The 13004-nt window shown below is 44.5% G+C and overlaps 1 protein-coding gene across 1 annotated transcript in view; it reads left to right on the top strand.

The window, feature by feature from the left end:
- CCDC85C (coiled-coil domain containing 85C) overlaps positions 1 to 9351 on the top strand; it is a gene marked incomplete at both ends in the record, with an annotated part of 107616 nt that extends 98265 nt beyond the window's left edge. The window contains 3 exons of the mRNA XM_084270726.1: positions 1390 to 1485; positions 7652 to 7750; positions 9262 to 9351. Of these exons, the coding sequence (XP_084126852.1) occupies positions 1390 to 1485; positions 7652 to 7750; positions 9262 to 9351 (285 nt within the window). The remainder of the gene's footprint in view (positions 1 to 1389; positions 1486 to 7651; positions 7751 to 9261) is intronic.
- Between the last annotated feature and the right edge of the window lie 3653 nt (positions 9352 to 13004).

Below are 13004 nucleotides of genomic sequence, written 5' to 3' on the forward strand. Positions count from 1 at the left end.
GTGGAAGGCTGTTTCTGGAAGGACTCTGTTGCATTTACCATCCCTGTGAGAAATTTGTCTGTTACATCTCCTTGGAGAATTATTGTGGAGTTAATAAGTCTCATATTCCTTTTTCTGAGATCCCTGCCTCTCCGAAGGAAGTTTTTGTATCAGCAGCAGCTTACTTCATGAAGGTCACTATTATGAGTAAATGGCTTTTGATCCTGAGATGGGTTAAATCCCTGGCCTGGGCGTGAGAGGCGCCCTGTCTGTAACACTGTTCTTGCCTGTAATCTAATGGACTGGCCCATCTTTGTCTTTGATGTAGGTGCACAAACACTTTATTAGCAAAAAGGTGCCTGCAACTTAAAACATTTGACAGGATGAGAGGTGGTGAAGTGCCCCCACGCTGGCCCTGCTGTCTGGCATGACTAGCTTGCTGGCCTTGGCGTAGCAGAGCGATGAGATGAAGCATAAAACATGCTGTGTTTTTAAATGCAGGGAAGATGAGAACGGAGCGCTTCGGATGGGGCCTCTGAAAGCATTCCTGTGCCATCCCAATTTGCTTTCAGAGGCCCTCAGAATAATCCTTCATTCTTTGTGTTTTCTAAAGGATGCGAAGACTAAATATGAGTGTGGTCAATGGCTTCATTGTTGATTTCTCCCACTGCTACAAAGCAATGCAAAAATATTAGGGACAGGCAGGGTGCATCTCACTGAATAAAGATATTGTGTCTCATAATCCATAGTCGGATGCCTGTAAAAAGGAGGAAAGCCCTGTGAAAAGTGCTTACAGGGCTGTTTGGACAGTAGAAATCTTTTGTAAAATGTCATTTCGGCATCTTTCCCAATAGGAGCCTTCGTGCAGGAGGACTGGCCAGCATTTTGGAAACAAACCCAGCCAACATTAGGTTTGGACATCTGCTTGTTTTAAGGTTGCCTTCACAATTTTCTCTGTAGCTGAAGATTGGTACTTGATGTATCTGAGAAAATGTTGCCAGAAAAGCAATGAAGTTATGCCAACTGTTTCTTTCATGAATGCAGCTTCATAGAAATGACTTCTTTATACTGGAAAATCATCTTATCCACATTCCCCCTTGGCTAGAAGGATGAGAACCATCTGATCTTGTCCTTGTACAAAGTTATCCTAAGTGAGCAAAAAATGCATCTTGAATTTAGCTTTATAGGGTGATCTCCTGCCTGAGTACATCTAGACTGAGTGATGGCAGGCTTCAATAGCATTAAATCAAGTGGCTTGTGAGGAGGGGATAGTGATGTCTTTTGTCTTTGCAGGTGGCTGAAAGGGGTTGAATTTGGAAGATGCTAGTGCTCAAATTTTCTGGATGTTTTCTTCCTCCTTGCTTAAATCACCCAGAGGGTATTAAAGCATATCTTCTCTTACTTCAACAGGGACCAGCTCGCATGACATCTGATCTTGCATCTTCTCCTGCAGCAGGGTATGTCCCTGTGGGTCAGAAACCAGAGGCTGTGGTGCATGCTATGAAGGTAAGGATGCTATGGTGTGTTATACCATGGTGTGGTACAACAAGCGCCGAAGTGGCAGGACTGGATGTTTGCTCTTCTCATGGAAACACAACAGCTAGAAATAGAAAATCAGTACTCGGGCAGATAACTGGTAACCAGCATCTCTATCAAGGTGAATACTCATCAAATAGTTCAAATACTTTTGGAGTTAAGCAGGATCATGTATGACTTACTTTTTGAGTGGGAAACATCCAACAAAGGCTGCTGGTGCTGAAGGTGTTGGTTACCCTTTCTGTTGATCAGTCCTGTGTAAACTGGGTCTCTGGGGTGACAGCTGTGACTGAAGTGCTGTTTTTAAAAAGGGATACAAACCCTGCAGTTCCTACTTATGTTTTGTTGTTGAAAGTCCTTTGGCAGTCTTCAAAGGAGGCTTTATTTTATGTAAATACACAGCAAACCATGGCATCATACCCATGTAGATATGTGCATCAGCAGTGAAGGTTAAAGGCAGGACTGTCAGCAATAAAACCCTTGGGATGCTGCTAGCTGAGTTAAAGGAGAGAACTTGCACTGTGATTTCACAGCAGTTATCAAGTCCTAGTGACCATCCATTAGTAGGAAAAACATAACACCCCAGTGCTGCGTGTTTAGCTAGTTAGGCAGGTTACTTCTGTGTATCTATGGGACACAGAAGCAGAAATCCTTTTCAAGGTGCTATAGGCACATCTGGAAAGTCTGACTATATTGGGCTCTGGTTGGTATACATTGGTTAATAGATTTGAATTTGTTCAAGCTGAATAATTTTGTACAGTTTTAAAAGCTTTCATCAAATCAAAGGAGGATTCCTGGATGGTTACTCTGGAGCTCAGATCACCATGGTCATAGATGGAAAAATGTCCAGCAGTGGCTTCAGTGCGAGCTTAAGACTGTCCTAACCCTGGAGACTAGTGCTTAAAAAACTCTTTGCTTCATACCTTCCCACATCTGATGGCTAAATAAGTGGCACAGATGTTGCTTGTAGCTTTGATCTACAAGTTCCCAAATGTTCTAGTTTTTAGAGTTTTTGGTTTATTTCCTTTGTGGCTCTCCAGGGTCTTTTGGCTTGAGGACAGATGTTGCAGGTGTTGGTGGTGAAACCAACTAGTGGCAGGAGAAGCAGTTATACAGCTGGCAGGGATGGTGTTTCCACCAGCCAGTTGCAAGATCCTGGGAGGATATTGAGAGTCACTATTCCTCAAGTAGTTCATCTTCTATGCATTTTTGGATCAAATCTGAATTTAAATTATAAAAGATACTTCAAGCTGAAAATCTTGATTTTTTTCCTACTTACTTGGGACTTTATGCACACAGATTTTATAACTCTTGTTGGATCTTCAGAGAAGGGTGCCCACTACCATCAAGGATTAAAAATTAGTTGTAGTACAGTTTTTTTCTAGCTCCCAGAGAAGCCCCGACCGCACAAGTGGCGATTCACTTGCCCACATATATTTGTCCTGCGTTTTCCAGACAAGTTTCTTGTTTGCTTGTTGTGAGTGGTTTTGTGCTATCAGAAAGCTGTTGTGCTCCATCCTGTACAACACTGCATTGTGCTTGTGGGTGACATTTCTCCTGTGTACATTCACAAATGGATCTGTCAGAGTGATACCCTGCAGAATGTTGCAGCCTCGTGTGATAACTTTTGTTTTTCTGACACTTTGTAGTCATCCAATTTATCTTACTTTTAATCACCCAAGCCCTCAAGGAGTCAGGCTTTTGCTGTTGCCTTTTCCTTCCCAAACTGCGGGGTTCACACCTTTATGCTCCTGCTCTTCACTGCATTTGGGGAAGTGGCAGTGAGGGACAATATTAAGCGAAGTTGGCGATGTTTTTAAGTCACCAGATCAAATAGTTATAAATTGATCATGCACACATTCTGGGGAGAATCTAGGTTTCTAGTTGCTTTAGGGATTATGGGACTGAATCTTTTAGTAAGGGCAAGAAACTTAAATGGTTTTAAGATGTGTTTTGATAAGCTTATGGAAATGATTGGAATATTAATGAGGAAGATTCTTAGAAACTGGAAATGAAGTTTGGAGGTCTGGAGCAATGATGCATATAAAGAAGTTGGATTACTGGTTGTTTGTACATATCATTATTACTCCTCTACTTTAGAGCTTTGTTGATCACTAGGAAGGGCTGGAAGAAAGTCTCCTCTGCAGTTTCATAATTTGGCCAATGAGGTACGTTTGTCTCTTCAAGACCCTAGAAAGTGCCACAGTTGGAGCCAGGAAGGTGGGGAGCACATAGCAGTCACATCTCATGGGGCATAAATGATGTCATGTGATGTGTCCTGCTCACACTCGGGGTTAAAAATATTCTCAGATTTGATGCAAGGAGGAAGGTCAGTGTGGCAGGGAGGCAGGAGAAAGCGTTTATGTTTCCCTTCTGTGGCCCATTTCCAAGGATCAGCTGGAAAATCAAAAGACTGAGGAAACTGGTCATGATCTCAATCTCTCCTCCTCCCTTCTTGCGGCACAGTGAAATTGTGGTTGCTGCTTTCCAATCGTGGATCATAGACTGGATAGAAGGTAATGTGTTTTGGCCATGGCATGCTGTAGCATATGGACTAGATCTTATTTGCACCCTGCAGGAGTGGGCAGCTTTTCCAGTGCCAGCCCCTGCATGTGGGAAACTGGATACAGCTACCAGCCTAGATCCTCCCCGCCTGTGATGCTGCTCATGACCTTCTGTTGAGAGAGTAGCCTGTGAACAGGATTTTGTGCTTTGGCTATACCACGTCAGATATTAGAAAAAGCCCTTCTTGGTTGTTTGAAGAAGTTGTTGTGACCATAGCAGGCTTGTTCCTTGCCCAGAGGAAGGTCAGGGACAGTTGGAAGTTGGCTTGTGGGCTCTTGAATGCAAGTGTGCCCAGAAGTGGTGTGGCTGCAAGGATGAGTCTCTGCCCAAGCAAAGGTTTCTGAGGGTCTGTGTACTCTGCATGGATCTGCGGGGCTCCAGGACTGCCTCTCTCTGCACCCATCTGTGTGACATCCCCATAGTTATTTCCTTGGCATTTCCTGGCAGCTGAACACTGGCTGTGTGGTGTTACCTGCCACTGATTTTAATTTGTTCTTCCTTGAGCACATTTCGGGATTTTTCTTGATTTTTGCTTCTGAAATAGTTTTTATTTATTTGTGCCTACTAAATAAGGAGCAGGATGACAGGTTGGCACTCCGAACAGCTGTTTTTGCTAACGAGAATAAAAGGTACATATGCTACAGCTCAGCATCTTGCTGAACATCAAAGCACTTTTCTTAGCAATTGAGCAAACCTGCTAAAGACGTGGGGAGGTGCGGAGGAGACACATGTACGAGAATGGCATTTCGCTTGTAGCCCAGATGCCCCTGCAGCAGTGGCCTGGACCTCTCCCATGTGTGCAGAACAGTCGAGCAGGGGATCAATCACTCCCACTGATTTTGGGTTGGCAGGATTTGGCCATGCCAAAACTAGGGAAAAGTCCTAGCAGGGCATACAGACTGTTACCTTGCCAAAGCAGGATGCTGAGTTCCTCAGTGCTTGTGCCAGTTGACTTATAAAATCAATACAGTCGATGAGGCTTGCACCCTTCAGAAAGCATCCCTCAGTCTCAGGGGGCTTCCCAGTACAGAAACACTTACCTCAACTTTCAGCTCCCCTTTACTGCAGTTGTCCTGACTCTTTGGTAGGGTTCTTTTGATTGTTATTTAAATATGCACTATCTGATCAGGTAGGGCCAGTACGGCAAGCCAGCAGGGAGTTGGATGTGATGGACTGGGTGGCTTTAAGGTGACACTGCCTTGACACAGATGTCAGTGCAGTCACAAAGGAGAACTAAATATACCTGATGTGTTCCTCACAGTTTACCTGTCAATAGGGAGAAAGCCAGGTGAGCCAATGTGCACATTGAGAGTGAGGTGCAGGTGGTCTTCAGGAGATGGCATCCCCAGGCAGAAGAGCGGTGTTACCAGCACTGTCTAGCTCCATTTCCCTGCACGGGGAATTGCCCCCCAGCCAAACAGAGTAGGCTGCCCTCGCCAGCTGGCATTTTACCCAGGGAGAGATCACGTAAGGCGAAGGGCCAAGTGCTGTCAGTGCAGCTTGATGAAGAGCAAAAAGGAGGGGATGGTGTGAGCTGCTTTGAGCCTGGGGTACACTTGTCTGTTTTCTGTAGGCTCCTGGATATGGCAAATATCACGGAGAACATACCCCAGCTTCTTAGATCCACCCTGAATCCACAGTCCTTGAATTTCAGCTAAGCCATAGACAATTTACGTGAGGGCACGTCCATAGTCCCCAGTGGTGTAATCGGAGGAACATTACCTGGTCCTTCAAAATAGCTGAGGCGGCACCTGGCTGAGAATGGCTGGGGCTGGGTCAGCACTAAGAGGCCTTCCTGTCTTTCTTCAGGATGTGATTTCACTCTTCAGAGTGGATTTTTTTCCAGCATGCCTTTCCAGGAAAGGCCGTTGGGTTTTATCCTCCTGAATTTCTTTTTCCCATGCCCAAGACAGCAACACATCTTTGCCTACCCAGATATGGGGACGGCCTGGGGAGCAGAATGGTTTCCAGGGTAAATGGTGAATTTCATTTCAGAAATGAAATTCAACTAGAACTTCCATCTGATCAGCTCTGCTTGGTTTGCTCCATTAAAAGACAAGTCCACTGAAAGAAAATGGCTGCCACCACCCTCACACAGCTCCTGGGCTGGGGGATGCAGCTTTATTTCAAGTGCATGTTGTAGAAAAACAGTTCATTGTTGTCCGCTGAGACTCTTGTGCCTGCAAGATTGATGGCTGGTGGAAGCAGAGGCTGGAGCTGATGTGATCTTTAACTAATGTTATCTTTGCCCTGTGGACACGGCCAGTGCTTAGCTGCCAGCCAGGACCCCTGGTGCTCTGCAGCGGGATGCGATCCTGCAGGCTGCTGCCTTTGTGTCAAGGTACGCTGTCTGCAGGCAGGCGAGTTTGATGTGCAAGTCCAGCTGGATCAATAATTAATTCCCCTCTTTAGCAAAAAATAGATGCTCTCTTTGTCAGCATGTACATGCTTTTTGCATCCCTCTCACCCGCCCTTTCCTCTTTGAAAGGATGTAGATAGTTATTTGTGCAAAGATTGGTCGCAGCTATGTTGGTTAAACTAGCTGGTGCATTTTGGAAGTAGGTTAAGGGCCCTAGGAGAATGACCTATTTTTGTTCGTAACACAGTTCGAGTGCAGCAGGATCGCTGTGCTGAGGCAGAGCAGGGATAATCTCTACCCTGGCATCCTGTTTCATGGACTGGATGGTCCTGTATACGTCTGCAAAGCGTGTCAGGTCTGGGGTGTCAGATCTGGGATGTCAGTGCTGGAGCTGTACCCTGTCTCTGCAAGGAAGCCTGGTTCTTCCCAGGTCTGTGAGTACCCACGGGAGGTGCTCTCTGAGCCACAGAGCAGAGCCTCAAATTCTTCCCCCTACTCCATTCAGGCTGTTCCCACGCCTCTGCGGCCATGTCTCCTGTCTTTGCAGTCTCTTGTGCACTGTCATTGTAGGCCTCCAAGGGGTTCCCTTGAGAAACTAAATGGGTTAAAACCAATTTTCAGCCAAAAGGTGAGTGAAATTGGCTGTGTCTGTGTAAGATCTGAAAGTTTATGGCTGATTGGAGACCACACACTTAAGCTGCGCAGTGGGTAATACTCTGCTTCTCAGTGATACAAACCTCTGCTGCTTTGCCTGATGGCTAAAACTTGGATAGACCTAAAAGCTGCTGGCCTGGGCTGACTACAGTTGCCCCATGACTTGGACAAGTAGAATGGAGCAGAGAAGCTCTGCTCCTTTGAAAGGGGATGGAGGGAGCAGGACTTGCTGGCAGATTGCCCTAGAGAAGCTGTCTGGAAGGTGGGGCCACCAGCAGCCTTCCTGCAAGACATGTTTGTGGGCACAGGCAACTCGCTGCCAGTGACCAGGTGGTCCCCCAGGAATGTGGTAGCAGCCACCCCATGCAGATGGTGAGGCAGAGGCATGACTTCACTAGGGAAGAGAGAGCATGGGGGCACCCCATGTCATGCTCATCTTTTCAGTGTTCTAACTCAAGGCTTTGTGAACTTTGCCAATTTAAATCCTGGTTAATGAGCTTGTTAGGAACACTTAATTATTTGAGGAGCATAATACTTTCTTAATACTATTTTTTGTAGGTCCTTGAGGTCCATGAAAATTTGGACAGGCAAATGCAAGACAACTATGAAGAAGACCTGAGTGAAAAGGAGAAGGCAATTGTTCGTGAAATGTGCAATGTAATAACCTTTCCAGCAGCTCTAGCTGTTTCTTTCGTGGCTTTTTGTTAGAAGTATGGAGGAGGAGGGTCTGCTGCATACAAGCCCTGTTTGATGCGAGATCCACAGGCACAAGGGAAGAGTGGAGGGAGGATTTGCTGACCACTGCTTTGGGTATCAGTAACCCGAGTGCCTTTGCTCAGCAGATACTTCCCAGTCTGCTGCCTTCAAGGGTGCGGAGTAGCTAGTCTAGCTGACCAAGAGCTGTGCAGAGGGCTCTCCCTGGCATGTCTCTCTCTCAGAGAGAGAATATTCCTGTCTGAAGCCACTGAACAGCATCATGGTGTATGGGATGCTTTTAGCACTGCCAACATGTTGGGCAACCACACTGTCAACTGAGCTTGCCACAGCCTGTACGGTGAGCATTTGTACTAAAGCTCTGGTCTGCTGCATGTGCTGCTGTGGCACTGCCTCCTGCTTCGAAGCACCTTGGCCATGCTTTGGTTTTGAAGAGAGTCTGGGATTTCTGCTAGAACATGACATGGCTCACACTGCATGTCACCTGCACTCGTGTTCACCTGCTGTTGGACATTACCAGCAGTGCCCGCAGCAGGGAGCAGGATGCGTATGGAACTGAGATCAGCCCAAGTGGCATCCTTCAGTGCCTCCTGGCAGCAAAGAGGAGCCTAACCCTCTGTTAAAATGCTGAAAAATGCCTCAACTCTAAAAAAAAAGGGTGTTAAGCACACAAGTGCATCATGCAGAGCTAAACAGCTGCCAGCATCCTTGGCAAGGGCTGAGGCACTTCGCTGCAGTTGCTGGATCCCAATTAGCATAGCCAAGACCAGAGTAAATGAGGGCTTGCTTTTTAGGACCTTTTGTCTGCTTAATGCCATGTTCCCTTGTAGCCATGCAGGGGAAAGGAAAAATGCCATAACTTCATCCTCCCAAATGGACTCGTTTCTGTTCACTTACCATCAGCTGTTTTTTCTTTAAATATTAATTTTCTGTAGACTCAAGGCAGCTGTGAAGTGCTTGGCAGTTTCTTATTTTTTAAAAAATAGTCTCTCTTACCCCAGTGGCCCTAGAGTGATAAAATGTATGTTTTTGGAAAGATAAAGATAGATATATATATGTATGTAATTCTACTCATTATCTTTTTCATTATCTTTTCTGCTCAGAGTAACATCATTTCTGTAAGCATGGCAGAGCTGACCTACCATTGAACTTAACTTCTGAACCTAGTGTATTTGTTTTATACTATTACCCCAGGCAAAAATGGTTCTAATTTCGAGAGAGACTAATTAGAAAAATGCATCCATCGTTTTTTTTTTTCCCTTGCAAACTGGTGCACAGATGCCATCCGGTGGCTCTGCTGAGAATTACAGCCCAGCTCTAAGAAACTGTTTTGGCCTTTCAGACTGGTATTATGAAAATACTGCAACTCATCAGAGGCTTTGGTTGTTTGGTTTGTTTTTTTTTTTTTTAATTCCTGTCTTTCTCTCCCCCTCTCCTTTATCTTTTTCATACAGGTTGTCTGGAGAAAGCTGGGTGATGCTGCGAGCTCCAAACCCTCCATCAGGCAACATCTTTCGGGAAACCAGTTCAAGGGTCCCTTGTAGGAACACTGTCCCAGAGGCTGGAAGTGGTTGATTCTGTGAAGACTAAAGAGGCAGAGCTCAGCATTTCTGGCTGCCTGTTTTTGGGAACTGGGGTTGAGGTTTTTTCAGGGTTTCCTTTTTTTTTCTGAGGGGGGAGGGAAGGGGTTTTTTTGTAACGATAGTGTAAATACGGCAGCTAAAGGCCTGATTTCCAGGCTGTGGTGCTCTGGAACTACTGTTCAATGGGTAACCACCCAATAATGCCAGACTTGCATCATTTGTATTGTAGTTCAAACCTGCTTTGTTGTAATGGTCTGTTTGTAGAATTAACTAACTCGAGAGAATTTCTAAGAGGAACAAGAAGAACCCTTAACCTGCAGAGAAGTCACAGTTTGTATCACTCCGCTCCACCCGCTTGTCAGTGATTCATGACTGTGTCAGTGGCTCCAGCCAGCACCTTCCAAGGAAAGAGCAATTTGAATTCGTTGGCTCACTGCCTGCCAAGCTCCTGAGCCGCTAACAGTGTTTTTGGAGGTCCCTGTTTTGAAGAATGATATGCAACAGTTTCTCACAAGGGGCTGTGCACAACGTCGAGTGGCGAGCTGCAGGCCCTGGTGCTGCTCCTCACAGCCGCGCACGGAAGGGCTGGGACTCCCTGGCAGCTCCTAACGAAACGTTTCTCATGAACAAATGACACCAGATTTCTGCAGTCACAATGTGAACGAACTGAAGTCACTTTGCCACACACCAGTATTCCCTACAGTTTTGGCAACGCTTTTCCTGTAAAGCTTTTGCTACCACATAGTTCAGCAGAAGCTGCTGGCCTAAGAGTGCTTAGGGCTTTCGCAGGGTCTCCGAGAGCAGCTCGTCTTTCACATACAGAAGATCTGGGTGTTTTTATTTAATGTTCTTGCTGGATCCCTCACCTATACTGGTTCCTGTGTAAGGTAACCAAACAACCACCGTGCAGAGCTGAATAAAAACTCCATAAATGTGGGCTGTCGGGTGAGACTACTTCCTGCCATTCAAGCTTTATTTTTGTTAATGAACCAAAACAAGTGGGTTTTTCCCTTCTTCTAGTGGTTGTATATAAAACAATGGGACTTATATTTTGCTATTGTGGAATAGCTGCTTGTATAGTTGTAAGATTCTGACCCCTCCCCCCTTCTTTTCCAAGTTGTTGCAGCAGCTGTCCCTGTATTTTACTAGATATTCTTTCCCAATAGGCCAAGGAAGCAGGGCTTGGTGATTAAGATAATTGGTGTGAAATAATTTTAAAGAAAGGCATGTGAAAAGATCAAAGCCTCCTTTTCAAAAGTTGTGTCAATTTTAGTGATTAGTTTGAAGTTTTAATGACCTCCAACACCATCACTCTCTTTTTATCCTTAAGAATCAATCACAGCTACACACCACTGAATTAGCTGCACGGGTTCTTCCTCTGAATCTGTTCTATCAATCAGTTCAGTTCTTGATCTGTGCTGTTGTATTAACATGGAGCACTGATACAATACAGCCCATGCTGTAACTTATTAAAAGTAGTTGGTACTGTGATACACAGTGATCCAACTGCCTGGGAGAAGAATTTTGAGTGTCACAGCCCAGGCCTGTAACTAGTTAAAAACCAGAAGGATTACAACCAAAACACATAGTAGCCAGTAAGAGTAAGCTCCAGTTCATTATTCATTGCAGAAATAAAAAGGTAACAAACAGCCAAAATGAAGTTATTTGAAAAAAAAAAAACCAACACAAAACCCCCACAAAACCCACCCTTTAAACACACACTCACACTCACACACTCTCACCAGTAGTTTTTCTTCCTGCTGCTCTGTTGGTGAGTGCTGAGCTAGCTAACTCCAAGGATATTTACTTCCAGTATGTCTGGGTAAATCCATTCCAGAGTCTGACTGTCTCCTTTAAAATAACAGCATCTTTAGAGGATTCCGGGTTTCCACCTCTTTGCTTTTTGTTTTGACCTCCAGTTACTGGCCACCATCAATTACATGGCTTCCTCCTGTACAAGGTATGAGAGTCCCATACCAGGAAATGTGATGTAAAGCAGAGGCATCATTCTTTCTTATCATCTAATGTCAAACAGAGGGTTACTTTAATCTGCTTGAAAGCCCATTTTAATTTTGGTGGCATCTAATCGCTGGATTAAGCAGAGAATTTAAGCATATTTGGATTCACATCAGAGAATTTTAGCTGAAGCAGTGCAGATGTTGCCAGCACTTGTAGAGAGTTAATTGTATTGATGACGTGCTTGCTATTTAGGGAGTGTCTTAGACTAGCCAGTCCTCTCAACAAGAGCTGTACTAATCAGATTACTAGTCTCACCAGCTACATAATTCCCATTCAAGTATTCCCTGCTATCAAACGTCTCTCAAAATCTATCCAGTGACTTCAAGCAAAGCTTGTCTTGTTCTGCCTGCAGACCTCAGCTACCAGGGAAAGAGTGATGCAGTTGAGGTCCCTTAGTGCTGCGAATCCTGAAGAGCCAGCATAGAGGGTTAGCCAGCCCCTCAGCTGAACAGGCAGTACTCACAGGGGCTGCCCTGCTTCTTTAAAATTCTATTTGGCAGCATAAATCTTCAATGTTAAGAAGCCCATCCTCAATTTCCAGAAGAACATGACAGTGCTGTACATGGGGGTGTTACACTGGGGGGGTTTAGGCTTGCTACTCTTCATGTGTAGCTCCTTTTGAGCTATGAAGTGTCTTCCTGGGGTAAAATGATGCTCAATGACTTTACAGGATGACTCGGGTGCTGGATTTTCAGGTGTTTTATATGTGTATTTAAATTCACTTGCCTACATGCTAAGTCTCCAGTGAGAACTACCTGAGGGGCTTTGTACCTAAGTCAGAGGGGAGCACCCCTTGAAATAGCAGCCATTACAACTGATATGTTTGGGACAATAGTCCAAGTTGATTTCCTGAAGATAGAAGCCCTGGGTTCTGGAATCCTCTGGCAAAGGAAGCACCCACTGTTTACAACTGGACTTTGCATGCTTAAGGGAAGTAAAAAAATCACACCCTTGACTTCTGTTGAAGCAACTGAAGTGAATGGCATTTCCATAAAAGTTTCTGAAATGCTGCAGTGTAACCAGCTTCAGTTGGCTCTTTGCACCTTGTAAGACTGCTGAGCACAACCTTGTTTGCAAATGGCACATTTTTATCCAAATATTAGATATTAAAAGAAATCAGTGTTAAAGTGACCTTTTATCTTTTTAGGAACCGTGGGGGAAGAGTACTACTGATCTTTTTCAAAGTGCATGACTGTAAAGTGATAAAATTGTATATTTTTCATAATGTGGGGAAAGTCTATTTGTGCTGCTTTAGAAATCAGTTTAAAGTTTGATTTCTGTTAAACCTGTGATCTTATAGCCCTGCTATATTTTCTGTATATGATATACAAAGAACTGGAAAAGTTAGCACCTGCTGTTGTGTATATAGCAAATTCTTTAGACCTTAGCACGCGTTTTTACCTATTATTGAACCACTCTGGCTTTTTTTGGGGAGGGAAAGTAATAGTACAGATTTTTTTGATAATGTGTGTAAAACATTCATTTGAAATATTTTAGTAAAAATGAAGTAAGAGATTGATTGTGATAGTGTATACTTCTAGTTGAATAAAATAAAATACTTTCTTTTTAAAATAAACTGCTGAATAAGATTTGGG

The sequence above is a fragment of the Gallinula chloropus genome, assembly GCF_964237585.1.
Source record: "Gallinula chloropus genome assembly, chromosome: 14".
In the NCBI taxonomy this organism is placed as follows: Eukaryota; Metazoa; Chordata; class Aves; order Gruiformes; family Rallidae; genus Gallinula; species Gallinula chloropus.